General features: G+C 45.4%; 2 protein-coding genes across 2 annotated transcripts; both read right to left on the bottom strand.

The window, feature by feature from the left end:
• Nucleotides 1-262: 262 nt before the first annotated feature.
• On the bottom strand, nt 263-18063 carry GDPD1 (glycerophosphodiester phosphodiesterase domain containing 1). Its single transcript, XM_064729577.1, has 10 exons — nt 17641-18063; nt 12893-12935; nt 9192-9240; nt 7678-7723; nt 7041-7159; nt 6110-6199; nt 5265-5398; nt 4739-4798; nt 3979-4030; nt 263-3453 (listed from the first exon to the last, which is right to left on the bottom strand). Exons 1-10 carry the CDS (start codon nt 17774-17776, stop codon nt 3331-3333), a joined length of 852 nt encoding a protein of 283 aa, XP_064585647.1. The 5' UTR covers nt 17777-18063; the 3' UTR covers nt 263-3330.
• A 1196-nt stretch (nt 18064-19259) lies between these two features.
• On the bottom strand, nt 19260-23986 carry SMG8 (SMG8 nonsense mediated mRNA decay factor). Its single transcript, XM_064729451.1, has 4 exons — nt 22276-23986; nt 21405-21550; nt 20144-21019; nt 19260-19620 (listed from the first exon to the last, which is right to left on the bottom strand). Exons 1-4 carry the CDS (start codon nt 23957-23959, stop codon nt 19423-19425), a joined length of 2904 nt encoding a protein of 967 aa, XP_064585521.1. The 5' UTR covers nt 23960-23986; the 3' UTR covers nt 19260-19422.
• Nucleotides 23987-24212: the final 226 nt, after the last annotated feature.

The raw sequence follows: 24212 nt of genomic DNA, 5'->3' as shown, positions 1-24212 counted from the left end.
ACAAACCCCAGCTCACCTCTCTCACCTCAATATGAACCCCCAAGGCTTCAAAATTACACTTGACCTTAAAACCTAATATTTAATTTAATTTAATGGCAATCCAAAATGTTTCCTCTAGGATTGGTGGAAATTTTATCCTGCTGATCATCAGAAAGCTGCTGCAAGTGGAATTCCTGAAAACACCAACTCAAACCAAGCACATTGGAAACACAAAACTCTCAGAAATGAGGTTTTTAGGGAAAGAAGTCACACCTAACAAGCATTCAGTTTTAGACCTTTTATGAGCAAAGATGTTTTAATGTGCCACTTTTCAAAAGCATCAAATCCTTCTTGACATGAAAAGAGAAATCACTGCATAGCTTTGGAGCTGGAGAGGTCCACGAGAGTTTCTGCAAATTAAAAAATGCATGAAATCCATGCAGTCATCCTTCATACACCAACAGGGTGGAGAACACAGTGGTAAAACAATATTTCGAGTTAAAAATACCTGAAAAGAATCTCACCTCAGAGAGAGATGAACTGAACATCCTCCTGGACACTTGTGCAAGTTCTCAACAAAAAGTGGTTTAAAAAAAAAAAAAAAAAAAAATCACAGAGATTCTGGAATATTCCAAACAAGATTGGAAAGAAGAAATGTTTGTTTTTTAGAGTTCCCCCAAGTCCGTGGGGTTTGGGCCCTGTGCACTGGGAGTCACCCCTGGGACATTTTCTGTCCCATGAGATCAGAGCTGATTTCCTCTTGTGGAAATCCCAGAGGTGAAGGAATAAATCCAGCTCTGGATTTATTTCCAGCTTTATTTATTTCCATCTTTTCCAGCTCTGGAGCTTTTCCCTCCCAACCCAATTCCAAGATATTGAGCAGCAGATTTGTCCAAGAGAGGTCAAGGTATGATCAGCATAGTCAGGAGCTCCATCAGATGTAGAACAAAAACAGGGTTGGAAAATGTGTGGAGAATTTTAGAATGCAGAAATTTCCATCTCTACTACTAAATAGAGAATTAAAATGTTAAAATTAAATATAAAACACTAATTTCAGTGCCTGTGTTTTATCATTCAATGTAGAATAATGGAAAATTGTGTATTTATTGAGTGTTGAGGGAAATTTGATACAAAGTAAGTCAGAGATCAAAATTGGCATTTTAAAACTTAGCTCCTCCTAACTGAAACAAATCAGTTTTAATGTGGTTTTGATATAATTTTCTAAAACCATCATTATATCTGCATCTTAATATTGGTGCATGTGTTACAAATTCAACAGCAATAAAATTGAATTTAAAAAACCCACATTGCATAAAAACTCATCTGGAGCTACAAACTGCTAATAAACCCAGATTGGGACAGAAAGGTGGAATTTTTTTTAATTTTCTGAGCTGCATGTGGAACATTTTCTATAACCATTCTGTGGCTTCTAAAAAGCAGGCAGAGCTGACTGATTATTAGCACTTATGTGAGCAGACAGAGCTGGTCTGAGAGGGAAACAGAAAGCTTTAGTAGCTAATAAATAATTTCATCCTTTTCCCCCCCATGAACAGTTAGGAAGTTCCATTTTCCTCTCTTCCATTCAATAAGCAACAAGGCTGATTAAATTAGGAGGAAATTGAATCTGCAGCCATCCTCAGCAGGCAGATATTCCAAAGGACAACATGAACTCATCTGCCCCCATCAGCACATGTTCACTTGAATCCTAAACGCTGCAGGTTTTTTTCCATTTCACCCAGACAGATTCCTCAGAAAGGAGCTGTGCTGCAGAAACAAAGCCTCTCCCTGCAGATGGGTTTGGCATCCTGACAGGCAGTGCAACAGCAAAGATGCTCCACAATTATAAATATGGCACAGCAGCCAGGGGGTGCAACAAGAACCCTCCCAAATCTGAGCTACCAAGGGGAAAAAAAAGAACTTAAAAATCAGTTTTTAGCACAGTGGCTGCTCCTTGCTGTAAAAACACATCTGATTGCTGTGTTTATTATTAAATCTATTATTTTCACATGAAACCCCTTCAAGAAACAGACACTGCTGGAGCCAAACTCTTGTTTAGAGAGAGCATCTGATGATGCAGTGCCTGAGCTCTGGCCATTGGGGGTCATTAAAGCACAAAATCCAAGCCCTGAAGGCCCAGCCCTGCCATGAGCACACCCAGGGCACTGCAGGCTCCAGCCTGGCTGACACTGGGGTAACTCCTGCTCACAACAGCATGGAAGCTTCCAGAAATACCTTCCTGCCTAACTGGGCTCCCCTGGCCTTGTGCCTGTTGTTCCCACATCCATGCACATAAACATGATGGATATTGAATGGATTTTTTGTGGAGAGAAAAGACTCAATCTGTACACATTAGATTGACACTTCCTCCCTTTATAAATACACAAAAATCTGGGTGAATTCATTGAATAGGAACATTTTCATTTGTCCCTGAAACTCCTGACCAAATTTAAGTCTTCTTTGGTCCCTCACCCTAAAACACAACTTCCTGTTCATCAAGAACCACAAATGTGCAAAAGATTTTTATAGGGCATGGTGGAAAGGCTCTTTCAAAGTGAGTGGAATCTGTACCAAGTGCAGTTTTCCATCCTGGAGATCCAGCCCCTGCCATGAGAGGCAGGGGCAAAGCTGGACCCTGCACTGGAACTTGGTGTCAAACCCAGATCCTGATTTAAATCCTGGACCAACAGGTCACAGCGTTGCCATCACCTCAGAGAGGGTCTAAATCCATTTCCAACTCAAGTTCAACATTATTGTCAGTGAGAATAATGGAATAAATCTGTACTGAGTTAATTCTGGCTAAAAGTGACCACCTTCACTGAGTGCACTTCACTACCTGGCCAGCCACAGAGGCTGCTTTGTTGTTTCTCCTGTGCCTGTTTTTCTTTATTTTATAATTTTTTTTTTCTCTAGAAGTTACCTGAAATCTAAAAGCAACACAAGAAATGCAAACACACAGGCTACACTTTCAGAAATTCTTCAGTTTCTGCTCACTAGAATATAACTGGAATAACTGACATGTCTGGACAGCTGCTTAGGAACAATTGTGACAGGTAAAATGATGCTTATTATCTACAGGAACCTTATCAGGCAACTCTCTTCCTAATCATCATCATTTGTGAAGTGTGCTGTTACTAAATGAGCTATTTACAAATGTAAACTATGTCATTAAAGTTTAAAATAAATAGACAACCTTGACATTAGGTAGTGATTTGACAACAAGGAAACAGATCATCAGTTACATCTTTCCAACAAAAATGATCTGTGCATGCTGCCCCCAATTATTTTTGTTTTTAGTGAGGAAAATCCTTGGCTCACAATCTGTTCTGGAAGGACTTTCTCAGTTTTCTTCCTTCATGCTGGGTAATTATGTAAGAACTCCTTCAGTTTTGTTGGATAGTCTGTCATCACTCCAGTGGCTCCAAGATCAAACGCTCTCTTGTATTCTTGTTCTTCATTCAGTACCCAAATGTACACCTGGGAAATGGGATACAACCACCAAGTTATTACAGGAAATACTAATTTCTTTTTAAAAAGTGACTTTTGACCTAAATTGTTTGATCTGAGAGAGATGTTGCTGCATATCTAAAATGAGAAATGATGACACTGATGCTGGACTTTTCTCCCTCACCTTCCAGAAGGAATATTTTTTAATGGTGACTCCAATTCCACTACCTCAGACTTTGTATCCTTTTAAAAGTCAGTATTATTTTGTGAAAGTCCCACATCAAATAACCAGTTTTGCAGATTTTATAGGCTTCATTTTGACTTCAAGGGATTAAAATGAAAAAACTCTTTTTTTTTTCCCCAGGTGTACAAATGTTCCTTTGCAACCAGAGCACAGCAAATACAACAGCAGCAGCTTTTGCTCAGGAACCAAACAGCAACTCAAGGTCCCAGAAACAACTCAAGGTCCCAGAAACACAAAGAACTTGTGGGGAACAGGAACCTCCTTCAAGGCTGGGTGTGTTTGAATTCTCAGTTCAGCTTTGCCCACTGTACCTGGATGCCCCGAGCTGTGAGGTGATCAAACAGCGCCTTCCTCATCAGCAGCCTGAGAAAGGAGAGGGAAATTAATGAACAACTTCAGGTAAATTTGGAATTTTCAGGGTCTGTTGATGACAATGAAGTTCCCATACAGTGTGTAGAGTTTTCCACAAGAGAAATCCAATTCTAGAAATTGTTCAGATAATTCAAGTGTCAAGATTGAATCCAGCAGAGAAATCCTTCACCCTGCAGGGACCTTACACCTTGTCTGATGAACTACTCTGCTTTCAGGTGAGGTTTTATCCTTCCCATCAGAAAACATGAAAATGTCCTGGAGGAATTAAACTATCAGATGTCAGAGGCAGGAGACACTGAAAAGCTGTGCCTAAATCCCCTCTGAAGCACAGATATTCTCAAAATGCAAAATGTTCCTTGTAAGGCAAACAGTGCCTCTCCTCTGACAACATTATGAAACAGTCACATCCACAAAATCTGCATTCTGCATCTAATTGCATGTTAATTAGCTGAGCACAATTAAGGACAGGAGCTTAACAGACACAATTGGAATAATTCCCACTTTAGAAAGCTCCTGTGTATGGAAAATAAAAGCATAAAGCACACCTACGTAAGATTTGAATCTGATTTATCCTGCACTGACAAAAAGCTGGAAGGAACTGAAAATATATAATGCATAGATACAGCAATAGCTAATTTGAGTCAAGTATTAATATAAAAGCAAAATATAAATAAAAACTAAATCAGACAAAAATCTTACGTGTCAGCCAGCCAGATAACAAATCTCTGGCTTTTTGACATCTTCTCTGGTTCTTTCAGCCTGTTGAGGAAAAGAAAACCAAAAATTAGCAGAGCACAGATTAAAATCTTAGTTGAGATGTTGCAGCAAAAGGAACATAAAGAATTAATCTTGCTCAAATTAGAGCAGTAATTTCACTGCTCAAGACAGTGACGTAGAATTGGGTTATACAAGAGAAATGAGCCACATTTAAGAGAAGCAGCAGAGATGAGAATTCTGCAGCATTTTGAGTGAAGAATGAGAAAGATTGTGAAATCTCATTTCCACTCTACTGCTGGCTTGTCTCTTGGCCCTATCAGATAAATTTGTTCTCAAGAAAAGAGGAGAAAAGAACAAGAATTTATTGTAAGTACAGAACTGCTGTGCATTACTGTGCACAGAATTCTCCCAGCAATATCCAAAAGTGCCTAAACCAACAGAAAAGGAACCTCAGCCCCAAAAAATCAGCTCAGGGAGGCTTCAGGGATCAGCAGTGGCTGTAACTCACTTGAGGATGATGGAAGGCATGGGGATCTCAAAGAATTCCTCCTGGAAGGGCACAAAGGGCAGCAGCCCAGTGTAGAACAGGCCAAGGAGCAGGAGCACACGCTGGGCACAGAAGATGGTGGCAATGTCAGAGTTCTGCAGGAGCACAAAAGAGATTCTCAGTTAGCTTGGAAGATTTTGACTCTGCTGCAATTCAATTTACTCATCAATGCATGGCTGAAATGCAGCAATCACACCTGAGATGAAGCTGCTTATGTGAATAAATTTAACTGCTGTTCAGGTAGGAAATGGGGTGTTGTCCTGCACTGATAAATTGAAATAATCAACTAGACTGAACTATCAATAAGATGGATTTCACTCAGGTGCATAACTCCCTTGGACTAAGCACAATTTTAATTTAATTCTAAATTGTAAAATTCCTCAGCAGGAGGAGGAGAATGATAGCTGTGAAAGAACAGCTTGGTGCTGATGCAACTCTGTCCACTAGTGGCCACATCCATTATTTGCATGCAAAGAAACAGACAATCAGCAATCCTTGGGAAAATTGCTTTTTATCAGATGAACGATGTGCAAAGCAGGCTTCTAAGAACTCCTGGCATAAAACTGCAATGCCCTATATTTCATAAAACAAGAATAAAACATGACTAAGCTGAATTCCTCAAGTATTTCATGGCAGGGTAGAGGAGTGTTATCTGTGCTTGTCTTATTTTAGCAGAACAATCTGAGCACAGAATTTCTCACCACGAGTGGAAGCCTGGCTTAGCTGGTTAAATCTTGATTTTCAGAGTGTTTTTCTGTAGGATTTGTGAGCACACAGCACCAAAGCTCAGCTGGACTCAGCCTTACCTCCTTGAAACACTTGCACACAATCTCATAATTGACATTGCCCCACACGGTCAGGTGCTCTCTCTTGTAGCGACTCACCAGCTCTGAGACCTGCACACACAAAGCACAGCTCTCACCTGGAGCCACTGGAAATAAATGCAGAATTATTGAACTGAAACTCTGCTTGCTTTGGAAATCATTGCAGGGAAGAGCTCTGTACTTTGTCCCCATCATGAGCTGGTTGGGATGCTTTGATGGGAAATAAACAGGTTCAGGACAACAGATTATAGCTACAAAAAACCCTAAAGAATTCAAGGAACCTAAATGACAAAAATAATATTTTCTGGAAAGATTTCCCTCTGTGTTGAGAGGTTACTTTCTACTTTCTTACTCTCTGCACAGGGACTTTCATGTTAGGGGTGGGTTTTTGTTTGGGTTTTTTATTGAGGTGAATCCTCCCCTTTGGTTTTGGGCACCAGGCACACTCAGAGCCCCCTGCCCACCCCACAAATTCACTTTTCACCCCTCAGCCCATTTCCTCCTCAACTCACCGAGTATTTGAGGTCAGATATGTTCACATCATCACTATCTACACAATAACATATTATTTTATGCTGCTTTGGGGAGCAGCAGTCCCTAAGAGGACCCTTCCCATGAGGTACAAAGCAAACAGGTCTCCAGCAGTGCTGGAGCTGTTTCTCTTCCAGATGAAGGCTCCTGAAGAGCTTTTACAGAATATCTTGCACAAGATCCCTTCTCTGTCTCCTCTATTACCTCACACAGAGAGCAGGACCCAACATGAGAAGGGTGAAGCAGTCCAAGAACACAGATCTGGCTGTCACAGACTGCCAGAACTCCAAAAAAACCTCTGGAATATCAAGGTGTTGATATATCAATATCAAGTGAAGCAGCACTGCCCTGCCTCAGTGTGAGCTCAGCAGGCCCCATGTACCTTTCTGATCAACACATCATTGTTCATTTTGATGTCAATGTTGACAGGAGTCTCTGGAAATGCCTCAAACACCTCCTGCAGCAGTGGGATTCGGTTGTCTGTCCCCTCACACTGACTTTCTGGGGAAACAAGAAATTTCTCACTGCTCTGGCCACTTTGAACAAATAGATAAACACAGATAAAGGCAGAAATAGCAGAGCACTCAACACCTTCAAACTTTATACTTTTAATAAAAAGTTCCAAGGATAATCACATTTTTAAACACATAATTAACTATGACAAACTCATTTTCATCATGAAAATGCCCTGAGCATGTTGCACATTCAGGTTTTAACTTCATGAAATTCACTCGTTATTTAGCAACAGTAGGAGTGCAGGCAACATTAAAATCCTGAAATAGCAAACACAGGCTCAGTTACCACACACCAAATGCAATGAGATTCATGTGAAAAAGACAAAATGAGAAGAAAATTTCCTTCTGAACTCATACCTACAGGAACTACTGCACTGGTTTCTACAGCCAGGGTTATATTTTTCCTTTGAAACTTCTTTTGTCATGGTATTGAGAGAAGAAAATGTACTTTTTTACTCCCTTTGCCAAATGGAAAATTGAAACAGCAAGAGACAAACATCTCACCTTTCTGAAAGGTGACATCCAACTTGCAGAGATAGGGTGGAAGTTCCTTAAAAATAAAGAGGAATGGAACATCAATTCAAATGCAGGGATATAATCATGACCCTCCTCCCAAAAGACAAAATCATAATTCACAAGCCACTTTCTCCTCATCCAAAAATCTGGTTTAGTAGCACCACTTTCAGTATTAATTGAACTGTTTGGCATTCTTAGATTTGTGTCAGCTGTAAGGGAACAAAGCAAAACTTTCCCAGATGTCTGAGAATTCTGGAAATAATTCTACTGAGAATTCTGAAAACTCCATTGTTGAGGCAGAGGGGATCCATCTCCCAGTTTTCCCACTAAAAATCTGGTGACACCAGGAAGAGCTTTTATGCTTTTGTCACTGTGCCATCGGTGTGACAAACCATGCCAGCTGCAGAGCCACCGAGCCAGGCTGATGCTGAGGAGTGAATCCCCCTGGGAAGGTGCCAGCTGTGATCTCCTGACTGCACTGGGAGCTCAGTGAGGGTGGTTTAGGTTAGGGTGGGTGTTGTGGTGTGTTGCAATGTCCTGTTTTAAACTTCCAGGTCCCTTCCCAGGTGTGCCAATATTCCCTTCTCCCTTCCCCCTTGCTGAGTGTGCCCTGTCAGTCAGGCTGACATACCAGCAAGGCGTCGTGTGATTGGTCCCTCAGGCCTGGGGGACATTGGATAGGTGTCCCCAGTCCCTTGAGACCCTGCCCCTTCACCTGGTTGGTGGCTCACCTGTCCCCTCCCCTTCCCCTGTCCTGAGCTTAAAAGCCATGAACAGCAGCATTTTCTGCTTTATAGTGATAAATTAATTAACAGCAGTAATCACCAGCAGGCACAGCATTGTTTGCTGGTTTAGCACAGCTCAGGCCTCAGTGCGGCCTCCACTCTGTTGGAGGAATTGCCCCGGTTCAGACCTCTGTAACCATGGAATAAACATCTGGATATAACCCTCCAGCAGAATCCTCTCCTTCCTTCTCTTCACCATCGCCAGAAGCTCTCTCTCCTGAGGTAAACGGAGTCCCTGACAAGCCTGGACTTGCTCAGTGCCCCGCTGCAATCTCCAGCAGCCAAGGTATCTCTGGGGTAAAGCACCACAGTGCTGCCTTTGGCTCAGCAGCGAGGGTCAGAACTGGCCCAGGCACCATCTAACTGGTTATATTGGGATTATATTCCAATAGGTGGTTTTTGTTGGGTTTTTATTGGTCTGCTGGGCAATAGGCCTCCAACCCTTCACTTCCATCCCCTCCTCCTAATTCAGGTTTTGGGCAGCATTCTGACATGACACTCCTGCACCTCAAATTCACTTCTCACACCACCATCCTCCTAACTACCATTTGTCAGTAGTTGACATCCTCCTGGATCCTCAGTTCCCTGACACACCATTGACTTTGTCAGTGCACCAGCTGCATGTCTGCCCAAGCACTGCAAGGAAAGGCTGCCCTGAGCCACTCAGGTGCTTTGTGCAGCTCCAAAAAACCCAACAAATTCCACAAACCAACCCACTGGAAGGGCTTGGGAGGCTTTAATGGTGCAAGGAATCCTCTCAATGCTGCTGCAAAGCAAGGAGCAAACAGGAATCCTCACAACATCTCAGGAAGCACAGATGGGAATTTTGGCTCTGTCTCCCACAGGATTTGGGAAGCTCACCTGTGGATTGCAGCCTGGCAGCCCAGGATTGAGAAACCTGCTCCTAAAGATTGGGTCAGGATTTGGAGCGGGGTGTTAAGGAGCAGCAGCACATCTGGCACTGCAGGAAGTGAGGTTGTGAAAAAAGAAATTGAATTTGTGGTGAGAAACAACAAATGACAGGGGTGTGAAACCTGTTTTTTTTAAACTTTATTTACATTAATCAGGAAGGGATAGATCATGAAAATAGCAGTGGGACTTTCAGACTTTTGGCTGTTTTATTGGGTAGCAAAACAACCTTAAACTATTGTGTTAATTTAAATTAAAGAGGAAATAAACCACTAAACATCCTGTTATAGTTTTTAAAGCAAAATAACTATTCCTGGTCCAAGCCACTGCTTTGAAAAGCTCTAATCCAATCCCAAATCCACTCCATGCTAGTTTGGTTCATAGGAGGAGTGAGGAAAGCAGAAATTAATGATGATATTGATGGAAATAAGAACAAGAAACCTCAGACCAGAACAGAAAAAAAAAGCTTTACTGCAATGAGCAGTGAATTGCTTATTTAACTAGAAAAGTGGTGTCATTGCAGCAGACAGATAAAAGTCTGAACTCTTCCTTCAAAACCTTTTTATCCACCCCTGAGCAAACCCCCAGCACCTGTGAGCTGTGCCCAGCTGGGACCCACAGCTCTGGAAATTCAGCATCAGCCTTTTCCTTCTGGGCTTCATTGGCTGCTGAACACAGCCCATGGACATCCACTAATGTGGTAACAAACCAAAAAATAAATCAGAACACACTCCCCAAAGTGGTTAACACAATTTCTGGTCCAGCTGGGATAATGATCAAGGAGGGCTGTCAAATTAAAGCCAATTTGTGAACTGTTTGCCAGTGCTGCTAATTAAGAATTAGAAGAGGAACAAAATCCTGTTACATATGGAAGAATCACAGGCTGTACTGGGTGATTTTTTTCCTGCTGAGGGAAAGCAACTCCAAATCTGCTGCAGGAGATTTGCCAGATCTGTAGCTGTTCCCATGTTTTATCATTGCACCAGCAGATTTTATTAGCAATATTTCTTGCTTAAGAAAGTCAGGGCTGCTGCTGCATGGAAAGGGGAGAACAAAAACTTTCCTTGTTCACAGATCTGAGGCTTTGCCAGGCCCTTACAAGCAGCTCAGGGCTCAATGAGCTTCCTCAAGTGCTGAGCTGAAAATCAGTTTATTCTGTCAAATCCACACTGCTCCAGAGCAGGCTCCAGATTCAGAACATCATTGTGGGTTCAGATCCAACTGCTCCAGAACTCAAGCTGGGAGGAAAGCTTGCATTTGTAAATTAGGGTGAGAGTGCTCCTGCTTAAAATCTGTTGTTTTATCATCTAAAACCACCACAGAAGCATTTAAATATGGTAGAATAAGATTATAGCCCTCCCCCCATCTATTATGCATCTTATCCAATAAAACAAAACTAAAAAAAATTTGTCTTAGGTACAAAAAGCTTCTCATTTCCTTCCAGGATATTTGTAAATTAAACAGTATAGAAACTGAAATTGCCAATAAATGTCTCCTCCCCCCATACAAACATTCTCCTCTGCATTCAACTGCAGCAACAGGCAAATATTCCTGCTTGTGCAAACCTGCAGGAACAGCTCCTGCAGACACACCCTGTCTGGCTTCACACACAGTCTGATGGATTATGAATTGATCAGCTCCTATCAGCTCTTTGAGCCAATCCTGACCATTTTTCACCAGCCAAATCATTGATTTTCTACCCCTTTTGCTGTTTTACTTGTGAAGATGGGAATGAGCAAATGGGATGGACAAAGCCTTTATCCCTTCCCAAAAGGAGCCAGAAAATTTCTACTCCTACCAGGAGGAAATTGCTTCCTGCAGAGCTACCCTGGCTCTCTTTCCTCAGATGAACTTTGCTATTGGCAACTGCTGTGGGTTCAAAATCTGCATTTGTCCCACCACAGCTGTAAAATAATTAAAATGGGCAGAAGAGAGTCAGAAAAACTCATCACAAAATGTATTACCCCCAGCACAGTCCGTCCTTTAAGTATTACTGCTTATTTCTGGGAATAAAATAAAAATAGATTATGGAGTAACTTCCATTGCAAGAGCTCTTCGTGTACAGAATGATTATGCATGATATGAAATGAAAATTAAGAAATGGTTAAAAAAAAAAGGAAGAGGCACTTTCAGAAAGTCTGGTAGCAGACTTGAAAAAAGGTCAGGCCAGCAGGGAAAAAAACCAAACAAAAAGCCACAGAAAACTATGCTGAGCTTCCATGGAGATAGAAAATAGTGCAGGACTTTCTTTTCTGTGCTTGGGAAAGCTGGCACCCCTCAGGCTGCAGGGACACAGCAAACTGAGGAGGCTCCTGAGCACAAAGCAAATCAGAAAAACCCCAAACAAAACAAAGACCCACAAATGTGTCCTCTGCTGCAACGAGTTTACAATTTGCTGCTCTCCCAATGCCTTGAGAACTTGTAAAATTCGCTGCTCAAACCTTAAAATTCGCTGCTCAAACCTTAAAATTCGCTGCTCAAACCTTAAAATTCGCTGCTCAAACGTTAAAATTCGCTGCTCAAACGTTAAAATTCCCTGCTCAAACGTTAAAATTCGCTGCTCAAACGTTAAAATTCACTGCTCAAACGTTAAAATTCGCTGCTCAAACGTTAAAATTCACTGCTCAAACGTTAAAATTCGCTGCTCAAACCTTAAAATTCGCTGCCCAAACCTTAAAATTCGCTGCCCAAACCTTAAAATTTGCTGCTCAAATGTAAAATTCGCTGCTCAAATGTTAAAATTCCCTGCCCAAACGTTAAAATTCCCTGCCCAAACGTTAAAATTCCCTGCTCAAACGTTAAAATTCCCTGCTCAAACGTTAAAATTCCCTGCTCAAACGTTAAAATTCCCTGCTCAAACGTTAAAATTCCCTGCTCAAATAAATTCCGCAACCTTAAAATTCCTGCTCAAACCTTAAAATTCCTGCCCAAACCTTAAAATTCCTGCTCACAAATCCGTTAAAATTCGCTGCTCAAATGTTAAAATTCGCTGCTCAAACGTTAAAATTCGCTGCTCAAATGTTAAAATTCGCTGCTCAAATGTTAAAATTCGCTGCTCAAATGTTAAAATTCGCTGCTCAAACGTTAAAATTCACTGCTCAAATGTTAAAATTCACTTAAAGCTTTCTGGTCCCAGCCCCATTTTAAACCCCTGAGTAAGAGGCTTTCACACATTGCATGAGTGCAGGAAAACCCATAAACAGCAGCATTTTCTGCTTTATAGTGATAAATTAATTAATAGCAGTAATCACCAGCATTGTTTGCTGGTTTAGCACAGCTCAGGCCTCAGGGGTTGTTTCCATTTGTAACTGAGCACAGACCATGATTTGTGGTATCCCAACTCCTTCTGGTGGAACTGGAGTGGATTTGGCAATCCAGAGTTATCCTGATTCCAGAAACAGGACACAGGGACCCCAAAGAGCTGAGGAATTCCCACCTCCCCTGGTGGCTTCACTCACTAAAGACACTGAGAACACCAAAGTCAGAGATTCTCATCCTTCTGTACTCACTGGTGAAAGGCTGCCATTGTGTTCTCCAGGTTCTCCCCAGCACCTGCAGAAACAACAAAAATAAAACTTACACAAAATCCTTTTCCTCCCCTCAATCCCACTGATTTAATAGAATTAATAGAATTATAGAATTAATTAATATTAATATAGGAAATTTCAATGAATTTCAGTAGAATTTCAGTAGAATTTCAGTAGAATTTTCAGTAGAATTTTCAGTAGAATTTGTTCAGTAGAATTTTCAGTAGAATTTTCAGTAGAATTTCAGTTAGAGAATTTCAGTAGAATTTCAGTAGAATTTTAGTGGAATTTTAGTGGAATTTTAGTAGAATTTTCGTAGAATTTTCGTAGAATTTTCGTAGAATTTTCGTAGAATTTTCGTAGAATTTTCGTAGAATTTTCGTAGAATTTTCGTAGAATTTTCGTAGAATTTTCGTAGAATTTTCAATAGAATTTTCAATAGAATTTTCAATAGAATTTTCAATAGAATTTTCAATAGAATTTTCAATAGAATTTTCAATAGAATTTTCAATAGAATTTTCAATAGAATTTTCACAGAATTTTCATAGAATTTTCAGTAGAATTTTCAGAGAATTTTCAAAGAATTTTCACAGAATTTTCACAGAATTTTCACAGAATTTTCATAGAATTAAAAACTGGCAGGTTTTAAAATATACATATTTTGAGAAATGAGGATGAAATCCTCATGAACCAGAAATCTCTGTTACCACCAATGTCCTGGACAGACATGACCTTCTCCAAGTAAAATGATTTTAAAAAAGAATTTATATTGGATTTGTGTAACATTTAGAATATTCAAACCAAAGTGTTTGTTTTACCAGAGGTATTTAGCTGGGACAATAAGCCCCACAGGCATAGGGAAATTACATGCAAAAATGGAGTTGAGAGTTGGTGGGAAGAGTAACAAGAGGAAAAAAATAACAAAAAAAGCAATGAATTAAAGCACCCAAGGCATTCTAAAGCTGACACTCCCTAAATGTATAACCCAGCTGGGGTGACACAGGTGACAAGCTCTTTGTTCAGTGCAAAGAGCACAAATCTGTCAAGAAAGGTTTGTGCTGCAGGAGAAGGGAGCTCTCACTCACAAGGAATCAAACACATCCATTCAGTTAAGAAATGAAAGGACAAGCAAATTTAATTTTCTCTCAGGCAGGATTAAATTCTGCAAGTCCTAAGCCAGCAATCTCTGCATAAAGATCTTTGAAAATCAGCCTGGTTAGGGACTGGAAAAGATTGTGCCTTTTCCTGAGGTTGTGCCTCAGAAAATAGGCAACATTATAGACTGGCAAACAAAACAACCTCGGGAGGATACACGTGCTGATGAAGATATCTGTGCAAATTCCAGCTGCTCTCTGACAGCAATGAATGACAGACTTTGTAAACAGCAATTATAAGAGCTCCAATTAAGGCCTTGCCTATTAACAAGACCTCACCAGGACATACTTACCTAAACCTGTGCTCAGTTACTTAATTAAAGCAATGCACAAGCACCAAATTAAAATTGTTGTTCTCAGGCAGGTGTACAAAATGGAAGACTTAGAAGCATGATGACAAAAATCTGCAGGGTTTAGTGTAAAACAATATGGTGAGTTTCATATCATGCACAGCAGCTCCTGTGATTAAATATTCACCATTTTATGGGATTTGATTGCACTGGGAGTTGGCTGAGCAGCAAAAGTGAACAAGGGACAAAGGAGAGCAGGAGAACCTCATGGTGCCCATCTGGAGATTGCCCAACAAATGGGAATCCCCTGCACAGGGCCTGGCTGATCAGTTACAAATTAACTGCAATAATGATTGAGGTTTTTAGATAACTTATCAGCTGGGGCAACCCAGCCCAGACATCCTGAACGGGGAGGGAAGGGCCAAAACACCTGAGTCAAGTCTTCCATTTGTGAGCAGAGCAAGAGCAGCCTGACATTCCTGGGCAGAAAGTTCCAAAGATAAAAGTTTCAAGTGGCTGATGTGAGAAATCACATGGCAGGGGGGTGGTCAAGGGCCAGGGATGGTGACAGGTCAGGGGTGCTGAGTCAAATGCCTGACTTGGAGCATTTCAGGGAAATGAGGAACAAAGCTGAGAGATCAGCTGAAAGAGGAATTCTAAATCAGCAACCACACGCAGAAAGGGGAACTACACGAGTTATTGGATAAAAGTAATTTTCTCCCAGAAAAGTGAGAAGGCTGGGCTGACCAAAGGGCTCCTCACACTTCCTCAAAGACATTTCCAGCCCCATGGGCTCATTCCCTGTGAGGAGCAGACCTTCCCCAGCCCAAATGGCACAGCCAGACATGAGGAGGGCACCAATTCCCTCTCTGCAAGCACCACCATGGCCAAGAGGGAGCCAGCACCCAGCACTGCCTCGAGGAGACCCTCAGGGAGGTTTTGGTCAAGGGGGGTGATGGTTCCCCTCTGCTCAGCATTGCTGAAACCACCCCCAGCCCCACATCTGGGCTCCAGAGCACAAGACTGACCTGGATGTACCAGAGTTAATCCAAGGAGGGGCTGTGAAAATCAGGCATGAGAGGCTGAGGGTGCTGGGATTGTTCTGTCTGGAGAGGATCCTACACATGTAAATACTGGATGGGAGGGAGTAAAGACTCAGCCAAACTCTTCTTGGTGGTGCTCAGGGAAAGGACAAGAGGAATGGGAACAGGTTTAAATACAGGAAATTCAGCTTATAAATGTAAGAAAAAACTCTTTTTTGTTGTAAGAGCGAGCAAACTTTGGGACAGAGTCCCTGGAGAGGTTGTGGAGGCTCCATCCCTGGATGTATTCAAAACCTAACTGGACCAGGTCCTGGTTAGCCTGCTCTGGTCAGATGTCCAGATCCCCAGAGGTCCAATCTGAATTATTCTGTGTAAAAACCATCATGCCACCCTCTCTGAGAGACCCTGCAACCCAGGGCTGCTGGCATTGACAGAGGACTCCAACACAGAATATCAAGACTCAATAACTGCCCTCAGAAATGACCATTTTTAAAATTATGCAGAAGTGAATAAATAATTCAGGCATGATTCTACAAAATGAGGTGACAAAATTCTTGAATGAAAAAGCAAGACAAATCAAGACTTAAAAACTTGACTGCACAAGGTTTGATCCCAGAGAGGAAAAAGCCAAACAAGTTAAGCTAATTGGAGTAATGCAATAGGAAACCTGACACTGAGTCTAAAGCTACAGCGTGACTAAAGCCGGGAACTCGAGTCCCGCAGGAATTTATGTTACAGGGTAAACACCGAGGACAGCAAAGCACGAGGGATCTTCAGCCTCAGATGGGCAAAAAGCTGCTGCAACATCCAGGGCTGCCCTCCTGCCTCGGGTGGATTTCACAGAACAAATCGCAGAGCGTGGACTTTGAGTGCCTGAGGAATAATCCTGCCTTAAGCGAGGCTTTCCTGCAGTTCCGATGGAGCTTACAGCGACCGGCCCGAGCCCTCGCATTCCAGGCTGCGGATCTTAACCAAGGTGCTTGCGAAGGAGCGAGAACAGAGGATTAAAGGATCATTCCAAGTTCCAACAAAGTCGCCTGCAAGTTTTTAACAGCCTACAAATAAACCAAACCAAACTAGGAAACCCTTAAAATTGAGAATCTTTTCTTTCGCTGAAGGGAAAATATAACTACCAAGTAACAGATAATATAGGTAGTCCGCACAAAGAGCTACATTTTGTGCTATACTTAAAACTATAGTTACAAAGAAACTTAAACTGCCAAATGAAGAAAATGAAAGAAGCGCCAGTAATAAAATCATTACAAGATCAGCTCCAATTTTTATATTATGATAATTCAAGACAACAAACAGCATTTGTTAAGGACCACTGGCTAAAACTGTGATCAACCCCTGCATAAACTGGCACTAAGTTTGATGTTGAAAACTGTTTAAACTCAGCACTAGACATCTCTCACACAAAATATCGGAAAATATTTACTAGCAAACTACCTATTTCAAAAATTAGGTGAGGCAGCAGGGAAGAGCGCAGAGCTGATCTCTACACAACAGGAAGACACACCTTATTGCATTTCCCCCTCCCAATGCTTTGGAATAGGTGGGAGAAACTTAAAAGCCTATTTTAGACAGAATCAACGTGCCTGACTTTCAAATGCAAGAGGGTTTTACCAGGGCACTGAGCCATTCACTGTCTGCCTGCAACACCGAGGGGAACAAGAACAGAGTCACAGCAAATTCTGCTTCCCCTGAAAGCAGCAAGCAAAGCAAACAGGAGGGCAGAGGCAAGAAAATTGCTCTCTTGTACCTGACCTAAGCAACAGCCAGACGCCCATCTGGTTGGGGAGAGAAATACCAGGATACAGAATCGTCAGAAAGAAAAAAAAAAAAAAAAAAGACGTGTTTGAGAGGGAAAACATCACGCCCCTCAAAAAAAAAAAAAAAAAAAAAAAAGGAAAAAATAGGAAAAAAAGCTGATTTTCGACTGGCGCGGTTGGACTTCGGAGATTAATTCCGCGCTGAAGCGAGGCACTGGTCAGCAGGTGGCACCTAAAATTAGGCTGAGGGAGGAAGGTTTAAAGGGAGCCCCGCTGCAAGGCACGGGCACGGCGCAGCCCCTCACGAGCCTCCCGTGCCCGGGGGCCCGAGCAGCGCCCCGGGGTCGTGAGGGAGCAGCGCCCGCGGGCCGCGGAGCGCCCGGAGCCGGGCTGGGACCGTCCCTCAGGAGCGGCAAAGAGCAGAGAGGCCCCCGCATCCCCTCCCCTCCATCCCCGCAGCCCCTCACTCACCGCCGCGGTGCGAGATGTGCCGGCAGCGAAAGCGCTGCCGCTTGGGCCGGTGGAGCAGCCCCGGGCACTTGAGGAGAAGCGCGGAGGTGAGGACGTATCCACCCAGCGTGGAGAGCACGTAGAGCGTGGCCGACATCCTGCACCTGTCAGCGGCCGGCCCGGCCCGTCCTGCCGCGCTCCGTGTCCGTGTCCCAGCCCGCGGGCGGCTCGCAGCGAGGCGGAGCCGCTGCGGGACGCGGAGGCTCCGAGGCAGCGGCGGCGGCTCTGAGGGAGCGCAGCCTCTGCGCCCGCGCAGCCGCCCCGGCGCCGCCAGGAGCGCAGCGCGCAGGCGCGGCGGCCCCGAGCCCTTCCCTTCCCGCCCGCCCGTGAGGGGCTGCCCGCAGCCGCCGCTGCTTCACAATCGCTCCGCGGGTAATTCCCAATTAAACGCTTTAATTCCCAACCGAGCCGTGCCGGCTGTCTGCTGGCAGGTGGAGGGATGTGTGTTCCACACCCCCGCCCAGCGCCCGCCTCATGGGCGGGGCTGTCACGGTCAAAAAGCACTTAGCAAGTGCTGTGGGGAAATTCTCAATTATACGCTTTTATTTTCCACCTGGCTGTGCCGGCTCTCTCCTCACAGGTGGAAGGATGAGTTTCCCACACCCAGCCCCCCAGAGAAGTCGTATTCCCAAGGAAGGGATGTGTTTTCCCCCACCCAGTCCCTCAGATCCGTCAAATTCCAAAAGGGAGGGATGCTCTTTCCCCACACACCCCCTCAGACGTCATAAAATCATAGTCCAGCCCCTTATATCATATTCCAAACAGGAGGGATGCATTTTCCACACCCAACCCCTCAGAGATATCACATTCCCAATGCAGGGATGTGTTTTCTTCATCCATCCCCTCAGCGATGTCATATTCCAAATGGGAGGAATATGACATTTCCCACATCCAGCCCCTGAAAGATCACAGAATCATGAAATGCTTGGAAAGGATCTTTAAAGACCACCTAACCCCAACCCTAATGTTGTATTCCATATGAAGAGATGTCTTTTCCTCAGCCAGCCCCTCACAGATGTCATATTCTGAGCAGAAACCAGGTCTCAGCTCCGGTCATGGAGTGTAATTACCGTACTATAGCAAACTGGCAAATTAAATTATGTGTGCATGCTAATTAGAAACAAATATTCTAGAAATTAAATTAGGTCTCGGCATACAGCCTTACATCTTACCTCAGTTAAAAGTCGATTTACTGTGGCTGATTTTTTGGCACTTAAGAGGCACTTGATACAGGTGAGTGCAGTTTCTGGCTTTGCTGTTATTATACATCAGAACTTCAGTATCTTTTTTTCTTAAAGACAAAATGATTTCTCCTAACATCACATTAAAAGTATAACTTACAAACAGCTTGTTCAGAAAAAATATTTTGCTCGTCATTGCCTCAATATGACAAAGTAAACTCTTGATTTCAGGCAGTGCTAATTTTTTAATATTCCTAAACAGGTATATAAAATACAGGATGGGGAAAAGCACTGTCATCAAAACATCTAGTAATACAAGATCAGCACATTACGAAAACCAGTTTTTATTCTTTACATATGAAAACTTAATAAATGGAAAATTTACATGTCTCAGATCCCTTTTCCTGCTTTGATATCAACTTTATTTCCAATCTCACCACATTCCAGTGAAATACAGCGGGGGCTTCACACAATTGCAGTGACAACAGTTGGGTAACCAAAACCCACGAGCTGGATTGAAGAGAGCCTTCTTAAACTCAAACAGAGATACCCAAAACCATTCTCATTGTGTGATTGCTTTCAGGATTCCTCGGAGAACCTTGTAGCTCATTAACTGTTGGCTTTCTTTGGGAGGGAAGCAGGGCCCCCGCTCTGTCACGTAGGCGTAGGGAAACCTCAGCACCCAGAGTCCATCAGAGGGAAGGGTGATTTCTTGCTTCTCAGGGTAAAATATAGGGCAGGGTGGTGGTCCTGGCTGAACCTAAAGGCAAAAGGTAACATAAGTTGGTGATCAAACATCATTACTACCTCAAAAAGTTAATAAAATGCAAATGGAGTTTTTTTTCAAATGTGTATTGAAAGAAAAATAGAAGGAACGGTGAAGAATTCTCCAACTAGGAAAACCAACATTTTTTCACCTCTTAAATTCAAACTGTAACTAATAATAATTGAGCAATGAGTCACTGCTTTTCTCCATGACATTTAAAATGACAAAGTCATTCTTAAAGAGTCACTGTTAGCTTTTTTTTTTTTTTAAATAAAATCCATTATTCCAGCAGGGAATGCCAATAACTTATCCTTGGTAAAATATTTTTGTAAATTTACTTTGTATAAAGTATAAATCTGAAGTTTAAGAAATCCTGAGTGCTTATGTAACAGATATTTTGGAAACAAGTGTCTGGGCTGAAGCAGGTTTGAGTTGGAGTTTCTTGACACCGTTTTAATTAATGCTTCCCCAACCAGCCGTGCCTCTGCTGCTCCCAGATTCCCTCTGCACTCCCTACCTGCGGGGTCAGGGTGATCTGCAGAGGAGCATCAGGCACCACCACGAAGAGCCTCATGAACTGGGCGTAGTGGGGCTTGAGGCCGCGTCCCTGCGTCGAGGACAGGATGTACAGGGGCATGTCGGAGTTGAGGGCTTTCAGGGCCGACTCCTTCGGCCCCCCTCCCATCACCTTCATCACCTTGTCAGGCCCCGAGCACATGAACCTCCTCCCTCGCGCATCTTCATACTCAAAGCCCACAAAAGCCCGAGCGATGTCGTCCCTGCGCCGGCCTCTCCCCATCACCACGGCGCTCCTTTTCCCAGGAACAGCCTTGTTGGGAGCAGGCCAGGAATTGGTGTCTAAGTCTCCTTCATCTTCAGTTCTCGTCCTGATGACAATGTCCCAAGGCATTAAATAGTTTGTCCCCGGGATAAAACCCTGTTGATCTAAGCCTGTGTGGAAGTTGTAAGCCTTAGCAGGCCCCAGCTTGACCAGTGACCAGCTGGAGAATTTGGGCAGAAGGCCTTTGGGGCAGTTGGAATGGAGCATCCCGGGCAGGTACTCGACAGTGGACGCCTGGCGATCCACCAGGCTCGGCCTCTTCTCGCCCTTGGAGTCCCCGCTCTGCCCGTGGCTCTCTGTGTTGTCCCCTGCACCCTGGGCATCGGCTGGGTAGGTGCCCAGGCTGCCCGTGGACTGGCCCAGGCTCAGGGCTAAGCTCAGGCCTGTGCTCTCTCCCTGAGTCTGAGGCTCCTTCTCTTTGAGTTTCTCCATCTCGCCCTCCGGAGGGGCGGGCGATGCCTCGTCCCGAGCAGGCGCTGGGTCAGGTGTGCTCGGCTGAAATATGGGGAAGTTGATGTGCTCCAGTTTCCCACAGCACTTCTCTTCCAGCAGCTGTGAGAAAGAAAAGGTGGTTTAGTATCCACCCTGAGATGAGGGAGCTCAGAGTCACAACATCCAGCAGCTATAATTAAGATACAAGAGGTTTGCACCACGTGAGAACCAAAGCAGCGATGGGAACACGGCCCACAGACCTGATTATTTAGAATTCACACGGACCAACGCATTCTAAGTGTAAACAGCTGCATAAACTGGTGCTCCTGTGTGTGTGGTAAAGACTGGAACTGCCCATCCTGGTCAGCCCATTTCTGCTCCCAGAAATGTCTCCCCCAAGCAAAAAGTTGGTAAGGTTAAGAGGAAACTTGTGGTCACTTCAGAATACAGACTCTGCAGATGGAACAAAAGCACTGCTGGAAGCACCAAGAGACCTGAGAGTTACCTGGTAAAAGTCATAATTGGCTGCTTTGATATCAAAGGGGTCCTCCCGAGGAGCTTGTTTCCTTCCACAGTTACAGGCGCCAGTGGAACGAGCCCGGCTGTTGTGGTACAGAATGGGAGGATTTCTGTCTGCTTCTGGCTTTTCCCCTAAAAGCAAAATCAATCAAACTTTGTGCAAATTGCTCACCACTCAAAACTTTCTTTATTCCCTTCATCCATTGCTCCCTCCCTGCTATACACAAATACAAAATATTTGTCAAGCAACTCCTCCCTTCCCCACTTTTAATAATGCAAAGTTCCAGTGGAGGTTATACCACCAAACCAAATCTTATTTGTTTTTACAACCTCTTCCTGAAGGCTCAAAGTTCTTCTGCCTGCGATAAACCTGCAGAAGTCAGTTTTGACTCCCTGATTGACCATGTTATTTAAAGCAAAGGGGGATGCTCATGCTTTTTAGAGAATTTTGTTCTTACACGCCTCTCATTAGGAGGACTCCAGTGTAATTGCTTTTAGCTGCTAAGACAGAATCAGAGTTACTACTAAAATCAGAAAATCAGAGTAAGAGCTGGCTCCTAAACTCAGCATAAAGGAAACCTGCACATCAACTCTGCTATGATCCCACTGTAGAGGTGATCACAGAATCATTTGGGGTGGAAAAGACCTTTGAGATCATCGTGTCCAACCTTTGCCTGGTCACCACCTTGTCAATCGGAGCACAGCACCGAGTGCCACACCCAGCCCTTGAACACCTCGCTTTAAAGCTCAAACTTTCACCTCCCACAACACTTCAGAGCTGGCGCTTTCAGCCTAAGGCATTTTAACACAGATACAAAACTGAACCATGAAACCCAAGCACGAGTGAGCACCTTTACCTGCTTTGGGGAGCAGATGGAACTTGTGCACGCAGTGCTGGTCCGTCAAGCTCCGCTCCTCGCAGAGCTGGTGCCCGTTGCTCCAGAACTTGTAGCAGTCCTCGTTGAGCTGCATGGCGTATTTGTGGAAGGCTGGGCCCCGGGCGTGCTGGCTGTACACGCGCAGGGCCTGGGCCAGCTGGTTCTTGTGCACGGTCATGGTGTAATTGTGGGGCAGGTTGGACTGGTAGGCGCTGTGGGCCATGGGCAGAGCCTTCTGGCAACGGTTTTCGGAGAATTTGGTGTCTATGTCTAAGTAGCCTTCCAAAACTTTGATGCTGCTCATGATTTTTGAGCTCAGCTCGCCACAGGTCGGGTCATCGTCCTTGCCTTCGATGGTCACTTCATAGAGTTTTAGAGCAGCTGCCACCCACTTCTGGTAGGTTGGGAGCTCAAAGTGAGAGGGCTGCGGGTTCCTCCCCACGCTGTCTTCAAAGCCCTTCTTGCTGAGCACCAGCTCCACGTGCTGCCACAAGAACTCCTTGAGGGTGCAGTCCACGAGCTGCCCAGAGGAGCTGGAGCTGGAGCTGCTGCTCTCGGCGTGGAAGGAGAGCTGCTGCCGGCCGTGCCTCATCATCTGATACCTCCTGGGTCCCGACAGGGTGGGAGCCAGCAGCGAGTCAGTCTCCCTCATGGTGCAGTTGCTCCTGAGCTGGTCGAGAAGCATGGCCACGGGATCGTCTCCATCCTGGGGCCCTCCAGCCACGATGTACACGAACGCCTGGTTGGCGGGCACGGTGAACAGGCAGTTGATGCTCTGGTTGGTCAGCACGCGGCTCTTGCGGAAGATGCGGTAGATCTGATCCTCCAGAGCGTGCTGCAGCCTCCTCTTGGGGGAATGCTTCTTGGGGGGCGGCTTTTCCAGGTGACCACAGGGGTCCTGCCCCCTGCTTGGCAGCGGATCCACCTTCAGAGCCCCGTTGAGCTGGAAGAGGAAGAGGAGGCGCGGAGGGCACGGCCTGCAGTTGAGCTTCCACTCCTTGCCGACAGGACAGTCCTTGATAGCAGCTTTCAGCGAGGGCAGCACCTTCTGCCGCAGCCCATCCAGCGCCCTGAACACGCGGTCGTAGGTGATGTCGAAGGAGCAGGTGGGATGCACCAGCAGCAGGATGTGGCACACGGAGAACAGATAGAGGAGGCTCAGGCAGTGCAGCTTCTCCTGGTGCTTCCAGAACTCGTGCGCCTCGGCGTGGGGCAGCGGCGCCGGGCCTCCGGAGGGGTGCCCGGGCCCGGCCTCTCTGTTCTCGGCGGCCGCCAGGTCCCCGCAGGCGCGCAGCAGCTGCGGCGTGTCGCAGATGGAGGTGAGCACCAGGTACAGCACGCGGCTCTCCTGGCTGTAGTACGCCTGCAGCTGGTTGTAGTCCTTGGTGGCCGGGTCCCCGTCCTGCCCCGCGGCGCCGTCCGCCAGCTCGGGATCCTCCTCGGGGAAGAGCGGGAACACCTGCCGGTCGCACACGGTGCTCACCAGGGCCTCCTTCTCGGAGCAGAGCTGCAGCGCGGTTTTGCCGAAGATGCCCACCACGCACACCTCCTCCTCGCCGCCCGCCGCGCCGCCCGCCTCGGCCGCCAGCAGCAGCTCCCGCAGGCTCATGGGCCCCACGGCCGTGCCCATGGCCCCGGGCGGCCCGGCCGCGGGCAGCGGCATCGCTCCCAGCCCCGCTCCCGGCTCCGGAAGCGGCGGAGCCCCGGCCCCGGCCCCGCGCATGAGCGGCCCCGCCCCGGAGGGCGCGGACACGGGCACGGGGGGCGGGCGCTGCGGGGCGGGACCGGCCGGGGGTGACAGCGCGGTGGGCACAGCCCGGGGGTGACAGCACGGCCGGGGGTGACAGCACGGAGAGCACAGCCCGGGGGTGACAGCACGGCCGGGGGTGACAGCACGGTGGGCACAGCCCGGGGGT

Source organism: Zonotrichia leucophrys, chromosome 19, assembly GCF_028769735.1.
Source record: "Zonotrichia leucophrys gambelii isolate GWCS_2022_RI chromosome 19, RI_Zleu_2.0, whole genome shotgun sequence".
In the NCBI taxonomy this organism is placed as follows: domain Eukaryota; kingdom Metazoa; phylum Chordata; class Aves; order Passeriformes; family Passerellidae; genus Zonotrichia; species Zonotrichia leucophrys.
This window is presented reverse-complemented; position numbering and strand designations above follow the sequence as displayed.

Bases quoted from the DNA above. Each gene is read 5' to 3' on its own strand.
- GDPD1 (XM_064729577.1), bottom strand. From the start codon at position 17,776: ATGTCGGCCACGCTCTACGTGCTCTCCACGCTGGGTGGATACGTCCTC. The intron at 4,799-5,264 runs GTGAGTTACAGC...TTTCCTCAACAG, and splicing joins ATGCCTTCCATCATCCTCAA to GCTGAAAGAACCAGAGAAGA. The intron at 3,454-3,978 runs GTACAGTGGGCA...CCCATTTCCCAG, and splicing joins TCACAGCTCGGGGCATCCAG to GTGTACATTTGGGTACTGAA.
- SMG8 (XM_064729451.1), bottom strand. From the start codon at position 23,959: ATGCCGCTGCCCGCGGCCGGGCCGCCCGGGGCCATGGGCACGGCCGTG. The intron at 21,551-22,275 runs GTAAAGGTGCTC...TTTTGCTTTTAG, and splicing joins CCATCTGCTCCCCAAAGCAG to GGGAAAAGCCAGAAGCAGAC. The intron at 21,020-21,404 runs GTAACTCTCAGG...TCTTTCTCACAG, and splicing joins CCAATTATGACTTTTACCAG to CTGCTGGAAGAGAAGTGCTG.